The following is a 24,197-nucleotide window of genomic DNA, read 5'->3' on the forward strand; positions in this document are numbered from 1 at the left end:
CTCTCAGCTCTGGCCTTCTGCGGTCTGGCACTTTGGGGGAATGTATGAGTCTCTGGGGTAAAGCCAGCCCTCTGATGTTGAGGAATTCAAGATGGTACCATGAATCAGTGTGGATGGGAGCAGGCTGCCTTGACTAAAGGCTTGGAGTGAAAAGGAGGGCTGGGATGTAGGGTGATGGGACCAGTGTTGGGGTGCTCTTCTGTCAGGCTCCTGGCTGGTCCCAACCCCTGCAGTTCAAGAAGAGGCATGTATCTGATACCTGGCGTCGGCCTGGGTCCGTGCCCTGCATTCCTTCTTGGGAGCCCACACACCTTGTATAACAAGTCCTTAGCTGGTGAATGGCTGGGCCAACCTGACAAACCGGCGCACCCTGGGCGTGGGCCGGGACGCAGAATCAGTCACTGGCTTTCACCACCGCCAGATAATGCGGGCCCCGGCAGGGCAGGGCCACCTCTGCCAAGGCCGGCCTGCTGGATGAGATCGGGGGCTGGTGTAGATAGGGAGTGGGCATGCCAGCCGCCCACAGCATTCTGAGAGTGCCACCTTTGAACTGCTCTCACTTCTATCAAATAGCAATAATAGGAGTAGTCATCATGGCTAACATTTTGTGAGCTACGTGACAAGGCCTTTCCATACCTCATTTCACTGAGCCGTCCTAAACAACCTTAGGGGGTAGGTCCTGTTATTATCGACCCATTTCACAGATTGGCAAAGGGAGGCTGATGGCAGGGACTGGGTTCACCCAAGGCTGCTAACCTAGGGAAGAGGAGAGCTGAGATTTGAACCCAGGCCTGTTGGAGTCAAAAGTGCACATTAAATTAAATTAATTTATGTTTTGAGACAGAGTCTCACTCTGTCCCCCAGGCTGGAGTGCAGTGGTGTGATTTTGGCTCATTGCAACCTCCACCTCAGCCTCCCAAGTAGCTGGGGATACAGGCATCCACCACCATGCCCAGCTAATTTTTTTGTTTTTAGTAGAGACAGGGTTTCATCATGTTGCCCAGGTTGGTCTTGAATTCCTGACCTCAAGTGATCCTCCCTCCTCGGCCTCCCAAAGTGCTGGGATTACAGGCATGAGCCACCGTGCCTGGCCTGATTTTCTTGTTTTTTAGTAGAGATGGAGTCTCACTATGTTGCACAGGCTGGTCTCAAACTCCTTGGTTCAAGTGATCCTCCCATCTTGGCCTCCCAAAGTGCTGGGATTACGGGCATGAGCCACTTCACCCGGCTGATACCTTTCCTCCATTAACTAACTCCATAGTTTACATTAGGATTCACTCTTTGTGTTGTGCAGTAAACTAATGCATTTTTATAATTGATTAAATGTTTTTGAATGGGTGACATGTGCTCATGGTATAGGAAACCAAAAGGACTAGAAAAGTGGACAGTAGACTTAAGTTTCCCTTCCACCCCTGCCCTGAGTTCCTTCAGTCCCTTTCCAGAGGCTGCCACCATTTCTCCTGGGTCCTCAAAGCTTTCTCTCTCTCTTTTTTCTTTTCTTTTCTTTCTTTTTTTTTTTTTTTTTTAGGATTACCATTTATTGGTAACAAACATTAAGTTTTACTTACATTCCATGGGGAGAAAAATTCCAGCGTAAACAATGAATGGAGGCAGTACTTAACCCGCAGGGGTACCAGGTTTTTTATACGGACCACACACAGAGCCTCGGTGCACACACTTCTTTTTTCATTTTTATTTTTTTGAGACGGAATCTTGCTCTGTCACCCAGGCTGGAGTGCAGTGGCACGATCTCGGCTCACGGCAACCTCCGCCTCCTGAGTTCAAGCGATTCTCCTGCCTCAGCCTCCCGAGTAGCTGGGACCACAGCACACGCTGCCAAGCCCATCTAATTTTTTGTATTTTAGTAGAGATGGGATTTCACTGTGTTGTCCAGGCTGGTCGCGAACTCCTGAGCTCAGGCAATCTGCCCAACTTGGGTCTCCCAAAGTGCTGGGATTACAGGCGTGAGCCACCGCGCCCGGCCCAGTGCACACACTGTGTACAGTAACACAGCATCAAAAGCAACACAGCTATATAGAGAAACGTAGGTCATTCTTTTTAGCCCTAATGGAGATGTAATTAACAGTATCGAGGCCGGGCGCGGTGGCTCAAGCCTGTAATCCCAGCACTTTGGGAGGCCGAGGCGGGCGGATCACAAGGTCAGGAGATCGAGACCACAGTGAAACCCCGTCTCTACTAAAAACACAAAAAATTAGCCGGGCGCGGTGGCGGGCGCCTGTAGTCCCAGCTACTCAGGAAGCTGAGGCAGGAGAATGGCGGGAACCTGGGAGGCGGAGCTTGCAGTGAGCCGAGATCGCGCCACTGCACTCCAGCCTGGGCGACAGTGTGAGACTCCGTCTCAAAAAAAAAAAAAAAAAAAAAAAAAAAACAGTATCGAGCACTCTGGAAAATCAGCCTGCAGGTTTATGTGAACTACATGGAGATCATATCCTGTATTGTAGTGAAAGCTGAGTCCTCAAGAGCCGTATGTATAGATACACGACTTTTTAAAATAATATTTAAAATGGAGATCAAAGTTCATTTAAGTCCTATTTGCATTAACAAAAATAAAAACAAAATAAAAATGGAACCAAATGATCATCTAAAGTTTTAAATTCCTAAATTGCCCAATTTGTACAACTGTGGGAGACTTATTCAAGATTTTTGAAAGTCCAGGACTGTTTCAGCTGAACCAGAGGGCACACAATTTGCATCACTGAAATGGTCCTGGGTTAGTCGATGAAATAAAAATGTCTAACCACATACACATGGATATGATCTTTGTTGATTAGATTATTGATAAAGTCAGTTTCAGACAAGTTTCCAAACTATGCGATATAACTAGATACAGATGAGAAACTCTCAAATGACAATTTTATATAGTGTCGTCGGGCACGGTGACTCACGCCTGTAATCCCAGCACTTTGGGAGGCTGAGGTGGGTGGATCACGAGGTCAGGAGTTCAAGACCAGCCTGGCCAAGATGGTGAAACCCCGTCTCTACTAAAAATACAAAAACTAGCTGGGTGTGGTGGCGCATGCCTGTAATCCCAGCTACTCTGGAGGCTGAGGCAGACAATTGCTTGAACCTGGGAGGCGGAGGTTGCAGTGAGCCAAGACTGTGCCATTGCACTCCAGCCTGGGTGACAGAGCGAGACTCTGTCAAAAAAAAAAAAAAAAAAAAAAAATGAAAGAAGGAAAGGAAGAAAATTTTATATGGTATCATATCTCTTGAGATCAGGAGTTTGCAGCTGCAGTGAGCTATGATCGCACCACTGCACTTCTGCCTGGGTGACACAGCAAGACTCTGTCTCTAAAAGAAAAACTGTGACAACAAAAGAGTCTAAATTTCATTTAGAGCAACGTGGAGAGCCATGGGAGAATTTCGAGCAGGGAAGGTTCATGATCTGATTTAATTTGAGGAAGATCCCTCTGGCTGTGTGTGCAGAATGGACTTCTTGCGGGGAGAAAGGATGGAACTCTGGGGACCAGTGGGAAGGGGCCACTGCAGTGCTGACCTGATGTGGGTTGGGATGATGGGGATGGAGAAGGATGAATGGATTCTGAAGATGTTTAGGATGGACAACTGGCAGGACCTGGCAACAGATTGGATGTGGCTGAAAGAGGGAGGAAGAGGGTGAGGTGAATCTGAGGGTCTAGGAGATGCCCCCAGGGGAATGTTCCAGAGCTGGCTGGACCTGGCAGTGTTGGACACTGAGACATGGGAATTGCCTTTGAGACAGGATTGCTGAAACCACGGGGAGGGGCGAGATCCTCAGGATGTGGGCACAGAGGAAAGGGGAGACAATGTGGCTCTAAGAAGCCCCAACATTTACAAACTGAGTGAAGAAAGAAGGGCTCAAAGCAGACTGAGAAGGGGACTTTTTTTGAGACAGAGTCTCACTGTCTCACCCAGGCTGAAGTGTAATGGCACGATCTCGGCTCACTGCAACCTCTGCCTCCCAGGCTCAAGCGATTCTCCTGCCTCAGCCTCCCGAGTAGCTGGGACTACAGGTGCCTGCCACCATGCCCAGTTAATTTTTGTATTTTTAGTAGAGACGGGGTTTTGCCATGTTCGCCAGGCTGGTCTTGAACTCCTGACCTCAAGTGATCCACCCGCCTTGGCCTTCCAAAGTGCTGGGATTACAGGTGTGAGCCACTGTGCTCAGCCAGAGGAGGGGACTTTTTGAGGCTGAAGTGGAGGATGGGCAGGAGTGAGTTCCTGAAGGGCTTTGGATGTCAGGCTGAGGGGAGTAGGGAGCCATGGAGGGTGTTAGAGTATGGGAGTCACAGGCTGTTAGAAAGGGGATTGCGGTGGCTGGGATGGGAACTAAACTGCAGCCAGGTGGCTCCTGGGGGTGGATGTGATGATTCACGTGACCCCTGTTGGCTGAATGTGTTGACTTTCTGTCAGCACTTTTGAGCCTGCCAAGATGGGCTTTGGGGCCCACACCCCCTGACTGGGCTGCAGGTGAAAAGGTCACACTGGTGTGGACCCAGAGATCATCTTTTTATAGTCACCCCCAGGTACAAACAGGGAAACTGAGGACCAGGCCACATAGCCAATCAGTGAGGAGGCAGACATAGAATCCAGATGTTCATTGTGTATGTTTGTGTCTGTGTGTGTGTGTGTGTGCGCGTGCACAAGTACAAGCATGCATTTAAAAAGAAAGTCTTGGCCGGGCACGGTGGCTCAAACCTGTAATCCCAGCACTTTGGGAGGCCGAGGTGGGCGGATCAAGAGGTCAGGAGATCGAGACCATCCTGGTTAACACGGTGAAACCCTGTCTCTACTAAAAATACAAAAAAAATTAGCCAGGTTTGGTGGCGGGCACCTGTAGTCCCAGCTACTCAGAAGGCTGAGGCAGGAGAATGGCGTGAACCCAGCAAGCGGAGCCTGCAGTGAGCCGAGATCGCGCCACTGCACTCCAGCCTGGGCGACAGAGCGAGACTCTCACTTCAAGTCCCTCACTTCACTTAGGTCTCTGCTCCCAGACCCGTCCTCCAAGAAGCCCTCCTGGACCACCTTTCCTAAAGGGATTGTTCTTCATTCCCTTAACCTGTGTATGAGTTTCCTGTGGCTGCTGTAACAAAATGACCACAAACTCAGTGGCTGAAGACAATGCACACTTATTCTCTCACAGTGCTGGAGGACAGAAGTCTGAAATCCAAGTATTGGCTGTGCTCTTTCTTTTTTTAAAAATTAATTCTTCTTCTTCTTCTTCTTCTTCTTCTTCTTCTTCTTCTTCTTATTATTATTATTATTATTATTATTGAGACGGAGTCTCACTCTGTCGCCCAGGCTGGAGTGCAGTTGGGTGATCTCGGCTCACTGCAACCTCCGCCCTCAGAGTTCAAGTGGTTCTCCTGCCTCAGCCTCCCGAGTAGCTGGGATTACAGGTGCCTGCCACTGTGCCTGGCTAATTTTTTGTATTTTTAGTAGAGACGGGGTTTCACCATCTTGGCCAGGCTGGTCTTGAACTCCTGACCTCGTGATCAGCCCGTCTCGGCCTCCCAAAGTGCTGGGATTACAGGCGTGAGCCACCGCACCCGGCCTGGCCGCGCTCCTTCTGAAGGCTCTGGGGGAGGGTCTCTTCCTTGCCTCTTTCAGCTTCTGGTGGTTCCTTGGCTTGTGGACTCATCACTTGAATCTCTGCCTCCATCTTCACCATCCTCACACGGCCTTCTTCTCTTCTGCATGTCAGATCTCCCTCTGCTTTTTTTTTCTGAGACAAGGTCTCACTCTGTCACCTAAGCTGGAGTGCAGGGGTGTGATCTCGGCGCACTGCAACCTCTGCCTTCCAGGTTCAAGCGATTCTTCTGCCTCAGCCTCCTGAGTAGCTGAGACTACAGGCACCTGCCACCATGCCCGGCTAATTTTTATATTTTTAGTAGAGATGGAGTTTCGCCATGTTGGCCAAGGCTGGTCTCGAATTCCTGAGCTCAAGTGATCTGCCCACCTCAGCCTCCCAAAGTGCTGGGATTAAAGGCATGAGCCACCATGCCAAGCCTGCTTCTTTCTTATAAGGGTACTTCGGATTGCATTTAAGTCCCTCCTGGAGAATGTAGGATCATCTCCCCAGATCAAGATTCTTAATTTGGCCAAGTGCGGTGACTCACGCCTGTAATCCCAGCATTTTGGGAGCCTGAGGCAAGAGGATCACTTGAGGCCAGCAGTTCGAGGCCAGCCTGGGCAACAATAGTGAGACCCCATCTCTACAAAAATTAAAAATATTAGTTGGAGTGATGGCACATGCCTGTAGTCCCAGCTACTCAGGAGGCTGAGGCAGGAGGACCACTTGAGCCCAGGAGGTCGAGGCTGCAGTGAGCTGTGTTTTTGTGTCACTGCACTCCAGCCTGGCCGATAGAACGAGACCCTGTCTCAAAAAAACAAGAAAATCCTTAACTTGTTTGCATCTGTAAAGACTCTGGCATATAAAGTCACATTCACAGGTTCTAAAGATTAGGAAATAGTATCTTTCGCGGGGTTATGATTCAATCTCTACCCTTGCTCCACTTGTCCTCCTTCATGACATGTGTACTTATATCGCACTGCATTGTGTCTGTAATTGGTCTGCTTTCTCAAGAGCCAGGGCCATGTCTGTCTTGCTCACCATTATATCTTCAACGCCTAGAACTGAGCTAGACACATCACCAGGGCTCAAAAAGTATTTGCCCACTGCATGCTAAAGAAATGTCTGTAAGAGAGCTTAATGTGCCAGATGTGGTGGCTCATGCTTGTAATCCCAGCACTTTGGGAAGCCAAGGCAGGTGGATCACCTGAGGTCAGGAGTTCAAGACCAGCCTGGCCAATGTGGTGAAACCCCGTCTCTATTAAAAAATATAAAAATTAGCCGGGCGTGGTGGTGCGCGCCTATAATCCCAGCTACTTGGGAGGCTAAGGCAGGAGAATCGCTTGAACCCGGGAGGTGGGTGTTGCAGTGAGCCAGGATCACACCACTGCACTCCAGCCTGGGCTACGGTGCGAGACTCCATCTCAAAAAGAAAAAAGAAAACGAAAACAGCACTTAGTGAAAAGTTCTAATTAGTAGTAATTATCGCTAGCTGGCTTCCGCAGCATTGCTAGAGATAATCATTACCCATCATTAAATTGGTATGGAAAGAAATACCACCGCCGGGCACGGTGGCTCACTCCTCTAATCCCAGGACTTTGGGAGGTGGAGATGGGAGAAATGCTTAAGGCCAGGAGTTCAAGACCAGCCTGGGCAATATAGTAAGACCCCCATCTCTACAAAAAATTAAAAAAGTTAGCTGGGCATGGTAGTATGTGCCTGTAGTTCTAGCTACTCTCAGGAGGCTGAGGTGGAAGGATCCCTTGAACCCAGGAGTTCAAGGCTGCAGTGGGTTATGATTGTATCACCGTACTCCAGCCTGAGCAACAGAGCAAGACCCTGTCTCAAAAGAAGAAAAGGGAAATAAATACTCATAGTTGCTTCCTATGGAGCAGGTTACCTGGAGTTGCCTGTGTGAGAAGCAGCCCAGTTGCACATCAGCATCTCAAGTTTGGAGCGTCTGCCTGGGACCTGTGACTTGGAGTTCCTTGTACTTCCATTTGGGAAGTCGCTTCCTCCTCATCCCTATCCCTACTCCGGGCTTTCCAAAGGAAGTATCACTTACACCAGCTGGTCTGTATTTTTTTCAGAGATGAGTTCTTGCTGTGTTGCCCAGGCTGGAGTGCAGGGTCTGTTCACAGGTGTGAACATAGAGCACTACAGCCTCCAACTCCTGGGCTCAAGTGATCCTTCTGCCTCCACCTCTTTAGCAGCTGGGATTACGGGTGCTGCCACAGTGCCTAGTTTTGTGTTTTTAAAAATTTTAATTGTGGCAAAACACATACACCATGAAATTTACCATCTTAACCATCTTTTTTTTTTTTTTTTTTTTTTTTTTGAGACAAAATCTCGCTCTGTCGCCCAGGCTGGAATGCAGTGGCGCCATCTTAGCTCACTGCAGCCTCTGCCTCCCGAGTTCGAGTCATTCTCCTGCCTCAGCCTCCCAAGTAGCTGGGGCTACAGGCAACCGCCACTACACCCAGCTACTTTTTGTACTTTTAGTAGAGATGAGGTTTCACCATGTTGGCCAGGCTGATCTCGAACTCCTGGCCTCAAGTCATCCACCCGCCTTGGCCTCCCAAAGTGCTGGGATTACAGGCGTGCACCACAGCGCCTGGCCATCTTAGCCATTTTTAAGTGTACAGTTCAGTGGCATTAAGCAAATTCACAGTGTTGTGCAACCATTCCTACCATCCATCTCCAGAATTTTTTCATCTTTCCAAACTGAAACTCCATCCCCACGACACACTAATTCCTCATTCTCCTTCCCCCGCACCCCTGGAAACCCCTATTTGACTTTATGTTTGTATGAATTTGACTACTTCAGGGACCTCATACAAGTGGAATCATACAGTATTTGTCCTTTTGTGATCGGCTTATTTTTTTTCTGTTTTTCTTTTTTCTCTTTCTCTCTCTTTCTTTCTTTCTTTTTTTATTTTTTAAATTTTTATTATTATTATTTATTCATTTACTTTTTTTTTGAGATGGAGTCTCGCTCTGTTGCCCAGGCTGGAGTGCAGTGGCCGGATCTCGGCTCACTGCAAGCTCAGCCTCCTGGGTTTACGCCATTCTCCTGCCTCAGCCTCCCGAGTAGCTGGGACTACAGGCGCCCACCACCTCACCTGGCTAGTTTTTTTTTGTATTTTTTTTAGTAGAGACGGGGTTTCACTGTGTTAGCCAGGATGGTCTCGATCTCTTGACCTCGTGATCTGCCCATCTCCGCCTCCCAAAGTGCTGGGATTACAGGCTTGAGCCACCGTGCCCAGCCTTTTTTATTTTTTACTTTTATTTTTATTTTTATTTTTTTGAGACGGAGTCTCGCTCTGTCGCCCAGGCTGGAGTGCAGTGGCGCGATCTCAGCTCACTGCAACCTCTGCCTCCCAGGTTCCAGTGATTCTCCTGCCTCAGCCTCCCAAGTAGCTGGGACTACAGGCGCCCGCCACCATGCCCGGCTAATTTTTGTAGTTTTAGTAGAGATGGAGTTTCACCATGTTGTCCAGGCTGGTCTTGAACTTCTGACCTCAAGTGATCTGCCCGCCTCGGTCTCCCAATATGTTGGGATTACATCGCTGAGCCGCTGCACCCAGCCAAGAAATTTCACTTCTGCATGGGAAATGTGGTTTGGCGTTGGCTTTCAGAAGAGCTTAGCGAGGACTGGTGTGGTGGCTCATGCCTATAATCTCAGCACTTAGGGAGGCCGAGGCAAATGGATCACTTGAGATCAGGAGTTCAAGACCAGCCTGAACAACATGGTGAAACCCTGTCTCTACTAAAAATACAAAAAATTAGCTGGGAGTGGTGACGGGCACCTGTAATCCCAGCTACTCGGGAGGCTGAGACAGGAGAATCACTTGAACCCAGGAGGCGGAGTTTGCAGTTAGCCAAGTTCTTCTCTTTGCACTCTAGCCTGGGCAATAGAGTGAGACTCTGCCTCAAAAAGAAAAAAAAAAAAGAAAAGAAAAGAGAGAGAGCTAAGCTAGTCTGAACCCTTAGTGGAGGGCACTATTGGCAGGGGTGGGTGGGGCTGAGGGCTCAGGGGAGCACCTGGAGTACACACCTTTAGCTGTGATGCCTGAGGAGATAGCTGTACAGAGGGAATAACCGTCAGCCATTGGTACTGGGGGGAAGGAGAGAAGAGAACAGGACCCAGTCATTTCCAGGAATCTCCTTGGGGTGATCTGAGATTCTTGGTCCCTCAAAGTGACGATGATTGAGGGTGGCCCTTGGCAGGGCCTTGGGGGAATCCCTGCCAGCTTCTGTCTCCATTGAGTTTGAGAAATTGAGCCGGGATTTAGCGTCTTCATCTGGAAAATGGAGTGAATGATAATACCTACCTCTGAGGACTGGTGTATGATTCTGTGTTGGTCCATTCTCTCATTACTATAAAGAAAAGAGGTGTCATTGGCTCATGGTTGTGCAGGCTGGACGGGAAGCATGATGCTGGCATCTGCTCAGCTTCTCAGGAGGCTTCAGGAAAGTTACAATCGTGGCAGGAGGCAGAATAGGAGTAGCTGCGTCACTTGGCTGGTGCAGGAGTAAGAGTGAGGGGCACAGGAGGTGTTGCACACTTTTTTTTTGAAACAGACTCTTGCTCTGTTGCCCAGGCTGGAGTGCAATGGTGCAATCTCAGCTCACTGCAATGTCTGCCTCCCAGGTACAAGCGATTCTCCTGTCTCAGCCTCCCGAGTAGCTGGGATTACAGGCACCTGCCACCATGCCTGGCTAATTTTTTGTATTTTTAGTAGAGACAGGGTTTCACCATGTTGGCCAGGCTGCTGTCGAACTCATGACCTCAAGTGATCTGCCTGCCTCAACCTCCCAAAGTGCTAGGATTACAGGCTTGAGCCACCGCGCCTGGCCGGTGCTGCATACTTTTAAACAATGAGATTCCAGGCTGGGAGGGGTGGCTCATGCCTGTAATCCCAGCACTTTGGGAGGCCAAGGCCGGCAGATCGCTTGAGGTCAGGAGTTCGAGACCAGCCTGGCCAACACGGTGATACCCCGTCTCTACCAAAATATATTTTAAAAACTAGCTGGATATAGTGGTGCATGCCTGTAATCCCAGCTACATGGGAGGCTGAGATGGGAGAATTGCTTGAACCCAAGAGGCGGAGGCTGCAGTGAGCCGAGATTGCGCCACTGCACTCCAGCTTGGGCAACAAGAGCAGGACCCTGTCATCTCCAAACAAAAAACAAAAAAACCCACAACAAGATCCCATGAGAACTCACTCACTATCTAGAAGACCTCACCAAGGGGATGGTGCTAAACCATTAATGAGAAACCACCCCCATGATCCAATCACCTTCCACTAGACCCCGTCTCCAACACTGGGGATTCCAGTTCAACGTGAGGTTTGGGTGGGGACACAGATCCAAACCATATCAGATTCCCTGAGGTGAGGCTGGTACTGCCTGGAGCATGGTGGTGCCTGGAGCATGGTGGTGCCTGGAGCATGGTGGTGCATGGCACATGGCAAGGCTTTCCTGCCTGCTCACTGTTTCATTCATATTATGGTTACCTACTCGCTTTGTTTTGGTTCCTCAGGTGCTGGCCCTAAAGCAAGGATCTGAGTGCAAGTAATTTTTTTTGGGAAGTGATCGCAGAAAATACCAGCAAGGAAGAAGAAGGTGAACTCAAAAGAACTGAAAACAGGTACACAGACAAATAAATGTACACACATGTTCAGAGTAGCATATTTCATAATAGCCAAAAGGTAGAAACAGCCCAAATGTTCATCCACAGATGAAGGAGTAAAGAAAATGTGGGGCCAGGTGTGGTGGCATGCACCTGTTGTCCCAGCTACTTGGGAGGCTGAGACAGGAGGATCACAGGAGCCTGGAAGGTCAAGGCTGGAGTGAGCCGTGATCATGCCACTGCACTCCAGCCTGAGTGACAGAACCAGACCCTGTCTCAAAAGAAAAAAAAAAGGAAATGTGGAATATCCATACAATGGAATATTGCTCAGCAGTAATAAGGAATTAAGCTCTGATCGATGCCGCAATGTGGATGAACCTTGAAAACAGGATGCTGAGTGAAGGAAGCCAGACACAAAAGGCTGCATAGAATTTAATAGATTTATATGAAATATCCAGAATACTTAAATCCATAGAGACAGAAAGCAGATTAGTGGTGCCAGGGACTCCAGGGAGGGAGAATGGGAAGTGGCTACTAACAGGGATGGGCTTTTGTTTTGGGATGATGAAAATGTTCTGAAACTGACTGGGTGAGGTAGCTCACGCCTGTAATCCCAGCACTTCGGGAGGCCAAGGCGGGAGCCCAGGAGTTCAAGACCAGCCTGGGCAACATGGCAAAACCCTGTCTCTACAAAAAAATACAAAAATTAGCTGGGCCTGGTGGCATGCACCTGTAGTCCTAGCTACTTGGGAAACTGAGGTGGGAGGATTGCTTGAGCTGGGGAGGTTAAGGCTGCAGTGAGCCATGATTGTGCCACTGCACACTCCAGCCTGGGTGACAGAGGAGACCTTCTTTCAAAAAGAAAGAAAGAAAGAAGTCCTGAAATTAGACGGAGGTGGTAGTTGCATGATATATAAATGTACTGAATACCACTGAATTATTCCCTTTAAAATGATTAATTTTGTGTTATGCGAATCTCATCTCAACTAAAAAACAAGATAAAAGAAAAAGGGGGAAAGGACGTGGCCAATGAGTTTCCACTGTGGGCAGCTGGAGTTTAATCTCACTGGGGAAGCCTGGAGTGAGTGTGGAACCTATATCTCAGGTCATTGCACCTAAGGGGTGAGGGAGCTGGGGTATTTATCCACCAATGAGCCTCAGTCATTGGTTGAGAGCTGCTCCTTTGGGAGGGGGGTCTTGGTTTCCCAGCCTGACTGGCTATGCATGGGCAGAGAATGCCCTATGGTAGAGAAGTCAAGAGCGTGACCTTGCAAAAGTCAAGGCTAAGAGCATACGAGCAGGGCCCTGAGTGCATCCATCTGTCCAGCTGGCTGGAGGTCATGGCTGGGGAATGAAGAGGTATCCTTGGTGTCTGGAACTCACGTGTGCTGGGAACCTGCTGTGCACTAGGCACACCATGCCTGACCCCATGGGTCATCGCCTTGTGCATGGCACCGATCCTCTGACCCTGTGTGTCCCCAGGATGCTGCCCATCACAGACCACCTGCTGCACCTCCTGGGGCTGGAGAAGACAACGTTCCGTATATACGCGGTGTCCACCCTTCTCCTCTTGCTGCTCTTCTTCCTGTTCCGCCTGCTGCTGCGGTTCCTGAGGCTCTGCCGGAGCTTCTACATCACCTGCCGCCGGCTGCGCTGCTTCCCCCAGCCTCCCCGGCGCAACTGGCTGCTGGGCCACCTGGGCATGGTAAGTGTGGCCAGGCAGGACTGGGCTGGGCTGGGCAGGTGCAGGGTAATAGGTAAGGATGGTGGGCCTACTGGCTTCCCACAGCCTCCCAAGAATCTGGTTGGGGCTAGCAGCAGATTTATATGATGGGGTATGAGGCTGAGGCTCAGAGAGGGCAAGCAGTTTATCCAAGGTCACACAGTTGGGAGGAGGCAGAACTAACTTTAAAGATGAATTATTTTGGGAGGCTGAGGTGGGAGGATTGCTTGAGGCCAGGAGTTTGAGACCAGCTTGGGAAACATAGTGAGACCCCGTCTCTACAAAAAATACAAAAATTAGATGGGTGTGGTGGTACACGCTTGTAGTCTCAGCCACTTGGGAGGCTGAGGTAGGAGGACTGCTTGAGCTTAGGAGTTTGACACTAGCCTGGGCAACACAGTGAGAACCCATCTCTATAAGAAAAATTACAAAAATTAGCTGAGTGCAGTGGTATACACCTGTAGTCCCAGCTACTTGGGAGGCTGAGGCAGGAGGATTGTTTGAGCCTGGGAGTTTGAGGCTGCAGTGAGCTATGATTGCGTCACTGCATTCTAGCCTGGGTGACCTAGTGAGACCCTGTCTCTCTAAGAAAAAAAAAAAAAAAAGAACTCTCTCTATAATTTTATAGCTATCACTGTAGCAACAGGTACCTTTACCTTTGGAGTTTGGAATCCCAGGGTAGGGATGGAGGTGGGGAGGAGAACACATCCTCTTCTCAGTGTGGTTCCACTGTTCTCCCTTGAATGCTGTGGTCCCAGGTCAGGACTCTTATCCCTTTATTGCATTGAATTTTTTTTTTTTTTTTTTTGAGACAGGGTCTCGCTATGTTGCCTAGGCTGATCTTGAACTCCTAAGCTCAAGCAATCCTTTGGCCTCAGCCTGCTGAGTCCTTTTTAATTTTGCAGATATGTGCCAAGTATTTTTCCAGACAAATATTAACTCATTCAGTTCTCCTGACAATTCTAGGAAGTAGGTCCCATGACTAGCCCCATTTTGCATGGAAGATTACTGAGGCACAGAGAGGTTAAGTAGCTGACCTTAGGTCACACAGCTTGTAAGTGGCAGAGCTGGGGTTCAAACCCAGCATGTCAAGCTTCAGCCTCCTTGCTCTCAGTTCTACCCTCTGATGCCTCTACTTTCTGTAGTTAGTTTCTAGATGAGATAGGTTGGACTTTTCCTTTTTTTTTTTTTTTTTTGAGACAGGGTCTTTCTCTGTCACCTAGGCAGGAGTGCAGTGGTACAATCATGGCTGACTGCAGCCTCTACCTCCTGGGCTCAAGGGATCCTCCTGCCTCAGCTTCCCAAGTAACTGTGACTGCAAGCCTGCAAGCCCATGCCCCCACACCTGGCTAATTTTTGTATTTTTAGTAGAGACAGGGTTTCACCATGTTGGCCAGGCTGATCTCAAACTCCTGACATCACGTGAACTACCGTGCTCAGCCTCCCTGTTTTTAGTTCTACTCTCTGATGCCTCTACTTTCTGGATGAGATAGGCTGGACTTTCCCTTTTGGAGTTTTCTCCTTCATTTCTTCCATCCCCTCCCTTGCTCAGGCCTTATCCTCTCCTGATGGTCCATGGTCTAGCCTCCTCCTTGAGTTCCTACCTCCAGTTTCATCCCTTTAGTCCATCTCCCATCCTGGCCCCAGAGGGATTCTTGGATCCAACCACATCCCTGCCCCTGCTCACACACCCTCCATGGCTCCCTACTGCCATTCAGAAAAAGGCTGGTGTTCAAGGCCCTTTTGGCTCCAGCCTCTATCCTCCTCACTTGTTCCACCATCCCTCCCTAGCTCCATAAAATCACTTCCCACTTCTGTAACAAGGCTCCCACCTCCAAGGCCTTTGCCAAAACTATACTCTCTGTCCAGGTATCCTTCTCTGCTAGATCACCTTCTACTCATTTTTCATGCCTCATCTCCAATGCCCTTACTCTAGAAAGCCCTCTCTGGATTTGATGGTTGTCCTAGAGGGAGTGGCCAGGCTCTAGTGCCTGAAGGAGTCGGTCAGGGCCAGCTCTAAAGCCCAGCCTTGACATTGTATGTCCAACCCAGCTCCTGGGCCCATGGGGGCTGGGTGAGGCTGCAATTGAGGCTTGGGTGTGGACACAATCAGGGCTGAGCCTGACGGAGAAGGAGACACAGGAGCTAGAAAGGAGTCATTTGTTGCTTTACTCATTTGGCAATTGCTGAACCTTATCACCGGCTAGGCGCTGGGTTAGGCTCCTTTGTATCTGAACTCTTCTCTAATTCTCACAGCCTGTGAAGTGGGGATGGATCTGTCCTATTTCATGGATTCATACTTTTATAGATTTGAACACAGAGAGGTTAAGTGTCTTGCTCAAAGTCACACAGCACCTGAGGTTGGGTTTGAACTTGGATTTTTCTCACGTTGAGCCTGAAGCTTTCCTGCCTCATACAACAGGTGAGGAAGTGCAGTTTTGTAGCTAGGTGGCCTGGGTTCAGGTACTAGCTTTGCAAATGATGCCAAAGCTTGCCCATATTCCTCTCAACCCATTTTTGGATGCAGTGGCCTGATGTCCAGCCGCCAGCTCCTGCGTTCTAGGGGCTGTCTCTGGTGGCTGGAGCCTATTCTGCAGGTGAAATAAAGGCTGGGCACAGTGGCTCACACCTGCAATCCTAGCACATCGGGAGGCCAAGGCAGGAGAATTGCTTGAGCCTGGGAGTTTGAGACCAGCTTGGGCAACATAGCAAGACCCAGTTTTTACAAAAAATTTTAAAATTAACCGGGCTTGGTGGTGCATGCCTAGAGTCCCAGTGCCTGTTCTGCCACTGTTTGTTCTGTGAGCTTGGGAATTAACTTCCCCAGGAGTGACCCTCAGCCAATGACTCATGGGCATTGGTACATAAATACCCCAGCTCCCTTGCCCTCAGATGGGATGACTCTGAGATGCAATGTGCTACTCTGTCCTCCAAGGCTCCCCAGTGGGACTGAGCCCTGGTTGCCCTTGGTGGCAATTTCCTTGACAACTCATTGTTTACTGGTGGTCTTCTTTCCCTATCTCACTACCCATGTTTTTGGGGACCATCCCCCAAATAAACTACCTGCCCTAGAACCATTGTCTCAGGACTTCCTTCTGGGGGAGCCTAAACCAGAATAGTCACCTACTTAACTTGTAACTTCAGAAAAACCATTCGACCTTGCTGAGTCAAAGCTCACTGCAGCCTCGACTTCCCAAGCTCAGGTGGTTCTCCTGCCTCAGCCTTTTGAGTAGCTGTGATTACAGGCATGTTTTTTTTGAGGTGGAGTTTTGCTCTTGTTGCCCAGGCTGGAGTGCAATGGCATGATCTCGGCTCACTGCAACCTCCGCCTCCTGGGTTCAAACGATTCTCCTGTCTCAGTCTCCTGAGTAGCAGGGATTACAGGCGCCCATCACCAAGCCCAGCTAATTTTAGTATTTTTAGTAGAGACGGCGTTTCACCATGCTGTCCAGCCTGGTCTCGAACTCCTGACCTCAGGTGATCTGCTTGCCTTGGCCTCCCAAAGTGCTGGGATTACAGATGTGAGCCACTACATTTGGCTACTGTTTTTAGCTATTGAACATCAGCCAGCGTCAGGCCCATGCTGGGGCTCTTGCTTTGTTATTTCATGAATCCTTTCTGCTGCCCTCAGAGGGAGAGTTGATTCTTCTCCATTTTTTCAGATGAGGAAATGGAGGCCCAGGGAGGTGCAGCCAGCTGCCTAAAATCATCACGTAGCACTATTGGGCTTGTTTTGAGACTACAGGAGGTGGCAGGAGGAAGGCAGTGGGGGAAGCTGGGGCTGGGTACCTCCTCATTGCTCCTCCCCTACCTCTTGCAGTACCTTCCAAATGAGGCGGGCCTTCAAGATGAGAAGAAGGTACTAGACAACATGCACCATATACTCTTGGTGTGGATGGGACCTGTCCTGCCGCTGTTGGTTCTGGTGCACCCTGATTACATCAAGCCCATTTTGGGAGCCTCAGGTAGGTGCACTGGGCCTCTGAGCTATGTGTGAGTCCTCAACTCCCAGAGCCTATCTGAGATTTTAGACAGGTGGGATATCCAGAGGAAGGGTCATTTGAATAGGGCTTTGAAGGATGAATAAGAGTTCACCAAAGCAAGAATGGCAATCCAGATTGTGAGAACGGTATGGGCAAAGATGTGACAATGACTAAGAGTTCCAGGAACTTCGAGGGAATGTCCATCCATCTGGCAGTCAGAGCAAAGCATGTTTGGATAGGCAGTTTTTCCCCATGGTTTTGTTAAGTAAGTGTTACTCAATCCCTGGCCATGGCACTCCCATCATTTGGTTCTGATACTCCCATTATGGCCAGGACTCTTGGTGACTCAGCCTGCAGCCTGCTGTCATCACTTGGGCTGACTCTGACTGGCAGGGAGGGAGATGTGGAAGAATTGCTTCTTCCTTGTGCAGTCCACACCTATCCCAAGATGTGAGACTCCCAAGTGTGCTTGGCAAGCTCTTGCTCAGCCTTCGACACCCAGCTCCAATGGCCGCCTCCTCCAGGAGTCTTTCCCTGACTTCCCAGACAGACCTATTCTCAGTCCTAACCCTTTGGACCTGGGTATGTCTGTGTCCAGCTCTATCTTCCTCATGAGCGGGACTCTGGATCCTCAGTGTGGCCTTGTGTACCTGGTGTATTAGTTCGTTCTCATGCTGCTATAAAGGATTGCCCTAGACTGGGTAATTTATAAAGGAAAGAGGTTTAACTGACTCACAGTTCCGCAGGGCTGGGGAGGCCTCAGGAAACTTACAATCATGGCGGAAGGGGAAGCAAACACGTCCTTGTTCACATGACAGCAGGAAGGAGAAGTGCCAAATTAAAGGGGGAAAAGCCCCGTATAAATTCATCAAATCTCGTGAGAACTCATTCACTATCATGGAAACAGCAGCATGGGGGTAATCTACCCCATGATTCAATTACCCCCCCATTGGATGCCTCCATGACACATGGGGATTATGGGAACTATAATTCAAAATGAGATTTGGATGGGGACACAACAAAACCATATTACCTGGGCACCTCCAGAGGTATCAGAGAACACCTGAGAGAGCTCACTCTCAAATGAACCAATGAGCTCCAGTAGATCAGGTGTGGCAGTTCACACCTGTAATCCCAACACTTTGGGAGGCTGAGTCAGGAGGGTTGCTTGAGGCCAGGAGTTTGAGACTAGCCTGGGCAACATAGTAAGACCCTGTCCCTCGAAAAAAATAAATAATTACCCAGTGGCACTGATATGCACCTGTAGTCCTGGCTACTTGGGTGGCTGAGATGGGAGGATCACTTGACCCCAGGAGTTTAAGACCAGCCTGGGTAATCTAACAAGACTCCATCAATGTACAAAAACATTAAAAAATATTAGCTATGTGTAGTGGTGCGTGCCTGTAGTCCCAGCTACTCAGGAGGCTGAGGTGAGAGGATTGCTTGAGCCCAGCAGTTGGAGGCTGCAGTGAGCTGTGATTGCACCACTGCTGCGCTCCAGCCTGGGCAACAGAGCAAGACCCTATCTTTACAAAAAAATTTTAAAAATTAGCCAGGTGTAGTGGTGCATGCTTATAGTCCCAGCTACTCAGGAGGCTGAGGTAGGAGGATTGCTTGAGCCCAAGAGGTTGAGGCTGCAGTGACCTATGATTGTGCCACTGCATCCAGCATAGGCAACAGAGTGAGATCCTGTCTCTAAAAAAATTTTTAAAAAGTTAAAAAATAATATGGACAGGTACTAATAAAGGTTTTTCTTCTTCTGCCTTTTTAATATATGTTTTTCTTTCTCTTTTCCTCCTTCCCTTTATTCTTCCTCACTCTTCTCCTCCTTCTATTTCTCTCTCTACTCCTCCTCTTCCCCCCTCCTCCCTTCTCTTCTTCCTCTCCTCCTCCTTCTTCTACTTCTTCTTTCTCCCTCTTCCTCCTCCTCCTCTTCCTCTTCCTCCTCTTCCTCTTCCTCTTCCTCCTCTTCCTCTTCCTCTTCCTCCTCCTTCTTCTTCTCCTTCTCCTTCTTCTTCCCAGAGTGGAGTGCAGTGGCATGATCTCAGCTCACTGCAACCTCTGCCTCCCGGGTTCAAGTGATTCTCCTGCCTCAGCTTCGCGAGTAGCTGGGACTACGAGTGTGCACCACCACACCTGGCTAATTTTTGTAATTTTTTTTTTTTTCCCAGTAGAGACGGGGCTTCACCATATTGGCCAGGCTGGTCTTGAATTCCTGACCTTAAGTGATCCTCCCCCCTTGGCCTCTCAAAGTGCTGGTATTACAGGTGTGAGTCACAGTGCCCGGCCTCTCTTTTTCTTCTTTCTCCTTCCTCCTCCCTCCTCCTCCCACTCAGAGCATCAGTTTCCTGACCACCATCCTGCCTGGTTCTGAGACTCCAAACAGACCAAGGAGTAGCGCCCCAGGAGGGGCTGGCATGTAGCAGATGCTTAAGCCTCTTGCCCTCCCCTCCTCCAGTGGAGGTTCCCCACCAGAGAAGCCAGATAGGGAACTCCAGGATGGAGAGGGTGGGGCTGTGAGTCAGCCTGGAGTGAGGCCTTTTGGCCCCAGGGTGCCCCCACCTGGAATTACACAGATCAGGCTCCAGTCACAGACTCCACCCCCGATCAGGACCTCCTGGGGCCACACCTGGGAATAGCTTGCTGCTCTGAGCTTGGAGCTGCCATAGCCCTTGAGCCGGGAGGAGGGCCCACAGCCTGTTGGAGCCTCAGTTTCCCCTATCATCTTATGGGCCTTTGGACTAGGAAATTTTCATGAGAGAAAGTAGGTAAACGTGCCTTATAGAGAACATCATGATATATAGACATATAATTGTGGCTTGCTTTTATATCATCTTTTTAAAATCGAGGTGAAATTCATGTAACATATAATTAACCATTTACAAGTGAACAATCAGTGGTATTTAGTGTATTCACCATGTTGGGCAACCACCAGCATTCTCCAGCTTCAAAAGTTTTAATCACCCCATAAAAAAACTCTATACCCATTGAGTAATCACTTCCCATTTCCCTCCTCCTCCCGTCCCCTGGTAACCTTGAATCTGCTTTCTGTCTCTATGGATTTGCTTATTCTGGGTACATCATAGAAAGGGAATTACACAAAATGTGATCTTTTTGTGTCTGTTTTCTTTTACTCAACATAATGTTTTTGAAGTTCATTTACGTTGCAGTATGAATCAGTTTCTTCTTTTTTTTTTTTTTTTTAATTTGAGACAGAGTCTTACCCTGTCACCGAGAGGCTGGAGTGCAGTGGTGCAGTCACAACTCTTTACAGCCTTGAAGTCCTGGGCTCAAGCGATCCTCCTCCTGCCTCAGCCTTCCGAGTAGCTGGAACTGCAGGCACGCACCACCATGCCCAGCTAATTTTTATTTTTATTTTTGTAGAGATGAGGTCTTGCTATATTGTCCAGGTTGGTCATTAGGGCTGACTTCATTTCACTGTATGGATTTTGTTGTTGTTGTTGTTTATCTGTTCACCTTTTGGCTGTTGTGAATCATGCTACTATGAACATATGTGTTCAAGTTTTGGGGTGGACATATGTTTTCATTTCTCTCTTGGGTAGATACCTAGAAGTAGAATCGCCAAGTCATATGGTAATTCTGTACTTAACTTTTTTTTTTTTTTTTTTTTTTGAGACGGAGTCTCGCTCTGTCGCCCAGGCTGGAGTGCAGTGGCCGGATCTCAGCTCACTGCAAGCTCCGCCTCCTGGGTTTACGCCATTCTCCTGCCTCAGCCTCCCGAGTAGCTGGGACTACAGGCGCCCGCCACCTCGCCCGGCTAGTTTTTTTGTATTTTTAGTAGAGACGGGGTTTCACCATGTTAGCCAGGATGGTCTCGATCTCCTGACCTTGTGATCTGCCCGTCTCGGCCTCCCAAAGTGCTGGGATTACAGGCTTGAGCCACCGCACCCGGCCTAATTCTGTACTTAACTTTTTAAGGAATCACCTTGCTGTTTTCCACAGAGGGCTTGCATTAATTTTCTATTAACAGGAAACCTAAACATTTATCTCACAAGTTCTTGATGCCAATAAATCATCATTTTAATCATAGCAATAAAAATAGCCAACAGTCGGTCAATTATATATTTATAGACACACATGTTTAATGAGCACCTACCATGTGCCAGGAACACAAGAGCTTGTTGAGTCTTATAGGGATACCATGAGGGAGGATTGTTCTGTTTTCTCCTTTGGCAGTGGTAACATGTCCAGGCTTACGTATCTAGTTAGTGGCAGGGCTGGAATTTGAACGCAGACCTGGCTAGCCCGGAACCCAAGCTCTCAAACACATTGATATGCAGTTTTCTGAGCATGAGTTTCTCCATGCTGGCACTGTGTGGGGGTATTTCATACACCATCTCATCTCATCTCTCCCTCTTTTTTTTTTTTTTCTTTTTAAAGAACATTTTTTGGCCGGGCGCGGTGGCTCAAGCCTGTAATCCCAGCACTTTGGGAGGCCGAGACGGGCGGATCACGAGGCCAGGAGATCGAGACCATCCTGGCTAACACAGTGAAACCCCGTCTCTACTAAAAAAATACAAAAAACTAGCCGGGCGAGGTGGCGGGCGCCTGTAGTCCCAGCTACTCGGGAGGCTGAGGCAGGAGAATGACGTAAACCCGGGAGGCGGAGCTTGCAGTGAGCTGAGATCCGGCCACTGTACTCCAGCCCGGGCGACAGAGTGAGACTCCGTCTCAAAAAAAAAAAAAAAAAAAAAAAAAAGAACATTTTTGTAGAGACAGAGTCTTGCTGTGTTGCCCAGGCTGGTCTTGAACTTCTGGGCTCAAGTGATCCTCCTGCCTCAGCCTCCCAAAGTGCTGGGACTGCAGGTGTGAATCATTGCTCCTGGACTACCATTTCCTTTTTGCCGGAGGGGGGAAACTGGTGAGGAACGTGGACACAGACCTTCCTGGCATTGAGTGGTCAGAGTTGGAGTGGAAAAGGAACCTGAGGAGGAGAGAGCAATGGTTCAGCTGAGAAGGGAGTTTGGAGAAGGCTTCCTGGAGGAGGTGTCAGTGATGCTGGGCCTTAAAGGATGCCTAGGAGTTTGCCAGAGAAGGAGTCCCAGATGGAAAGTCCTGCCAGTGCACTGATGCAGATGTGCAAAAATTCCAGGGAAATTCAAGTGACTTACGGTGGCTGCAGTGAAGGTGATATGTTGGGGGGAATAGGAAATGAGACTGACAGTTAAGCAGGAACTGGACTGCAAAGTGAATGCACTTGTACTTTATCCTAGGAGTGACAGGGAGCCATGGGAGGTATATGAACAAGGCAGCTATTGACCAGATCTGGGTGTCAGAAAGATCCCTGTGGAGCCTATCTTGGAGTCCAGAGCGCGGAGAGGAGAGGAGTGACTGGACTCCTGCTTTCCTCTTCAATGCTGCCTCCTCCAGGAAGCCTGCTCTGACTTCCAACAGCCCTTTTTCTGAGCCCTCCTTAGCACCTACCACACTTTCTACCTTCTTGGCAGTTGCATGGCATGCCTCTGCTTCCCTTTCCTGCCCTGCTCAGGAGCTCCTCCAGGGAGGGCATAAAGCTGAGCCATCTGTGGGTCCCCAGCATCACCCAACTTGGGTTGGGCACAGAAAGGCAGCAGAAGAGGTGTGTTGAATGGGAGGATGAGTGGGCAGATGATTATGTACGCAATTGGCCAATTCCTAGGCAGTGTGTGTGTGTAGGTGGCTGAGTCACATTCAGGTAAAAGTGATACCACTCGAATTTCAGATACTTCCTTCCTGGGCCTCTGCCCATTCAGCCCCAAATTTGTTCAGTATATAGAAGGAGAATCCATCCATCCATCCATCCATGCATTCATTCATCCACTCATCCATCCACCATCCACCTATCCACTCATTCATCCATCCATCCATCCATCCATCCATCCATTCATCCATCCATCCACCATCCACCCATCCAACCATCCATTCATCCATCCATCCACCCACCCACCCACCCACCATCTATCCATCTGCTATTCATCCATCCACTTATTCTTCCATCCGTGTACTCATCTGTCCATCTACTCATCCATCCACCCATTTATTCTTTCATTCATCCATCCTTGGATTGACTTATTTATTCATTTAATAAAAACTTATTTAGCACAATATATCAGTGATCAACATGAACCCTTCTGTTAAGGAGCTTGTAACTAAGTGGATACAATCCAGAGTGATTGCTGGGTCAGGGGTGGGGAGAAGCATTCAAATTGAGACTACAGGATGAGGGAAGAGTGTTTGAGGCAGAGAGAGCAACTGGTGGAAAGTCTGAGAGAAGAGAGAGCACGTGGTCTTTTTGGGGAGCTGAGAAAAGTTCTGTGGTGCGGCTGGGCATGGTGGCTTATGCCTGTAATCCCAACACTTTGGGAGGCTGAATTTGGAGGATCACTTGAGCTCAGGAGTTCAAGACCAGCCTGGGAAATAGGGCGATACCCTGTCTATACAAAAAATGAACAAATTAGCCAGGTGTGGTGGCGTATGTCTGTAGTCCCAGCTACTCGGGAGGCTGAGGTGGGAGGATTGCTTGAATCTAGGAATTGGAGGCAGCAGTGAGCTATGATCTCACCATACACCCCAGCCTGGGTGACAGAGCGAGACCCCATCTCAAAAAAAAAAAAAAAAAAAGGTTATGTGGTGTTAGTTCTGTGATGTCGAATGGGGGATGGAAGACAGAGGTGTGTTGAGAGAGATTTGGACAAAGGCAAATCATTCAGGGCTTTGAAAATGGGCTGGTATGTGAGGGTGATGGGTGTGTAAGCAGGAAGGGGCATGGTCAGATCTGATAGTCAGATGAGATTCTCCTGGGGCCATCATGAGGGACACACTGGAGAGGGCGAGGCTGGAGGCTGGGAGCACAGGAGGTGTGATTCAGATGACCTGCTTGAGCTGGCAGAAGAAAAAGGGGGTGGATTAGGGGAAGGCTCAGGTGAAGAAGGCTATTCTGGATAGACAGCTCAGCCTCACCAAAGGTTCAGAGGGGATCCACAGCATGTGATGAGAATAGGGTTATCTGGTGTATGTTGAAGGATGAGGTGGGAGAGGCATACAGGGACCAGATGGAATTGGGTTTCAATGCCAGGCTGAACCTGAACTTTTTACAAGCGCAATGGGGAGCCATGGGAGGCGTTTGAGCAGGGAAGGCTCATATTGAGATCAGTGTTTTATAAGGATTTTTCTCGGGTAGGTGTGGAGGATGGACTGGAGGAATACAGTGGGAGGTCAGAGCCCAGTGAGGAGGCCTAAGGAAGTCATAAGCAAAGGTCAAGAGTTAGAACTCTGTTTTGAGGC

At 49.0% G+C, this 24,197-nt stretch overlaps 1 protein-coding gene across 3 annotated transcripts in view; it reads left to right on the forward strand.

Annotated features, from left to right (window-relative positions):
- The window catches only part of CYP4F22 (cytochrome P450 family 4 subfamily F member 22), a 43,830-nt gene that overhangs the window by 3,616 nt on the left and 16,017 nt on the right, over positions 1–24,197 (forward strand). For all 3 annotated transcript variants that reach the window (XM_077976609.1, NM_001194539.2, XM_077976608.1), the window contains 3 exon segments: positions 11,118–11,225; positions 12,690–12,912; positions 16,751–16,895. In XM_077976609.1, the coding sequence (XP_077832735.1) occupies positions 12,691–12,912; positions 16,751–16,895 (367 nt within the window). In that variant the 5' untranslated portion in view covers positions 11,118–11,225; position 12,690.

Source organism: Macaca mulatta, chromosome 19 (genome assembly GCF_049350105.2).
Source record: "Macaca mulatta isolate MMU2019108-1 chromosome 19, T2T-MMU8v2.0, whole genome shotgun sequence".
Classification (NCBI taxonomy): domain Eukaryota; kingdom Metazoa; phylum Chordata; class Mammalia; order Primates; family Cercopithecidae; genus Macaca; species Macaca mulatta.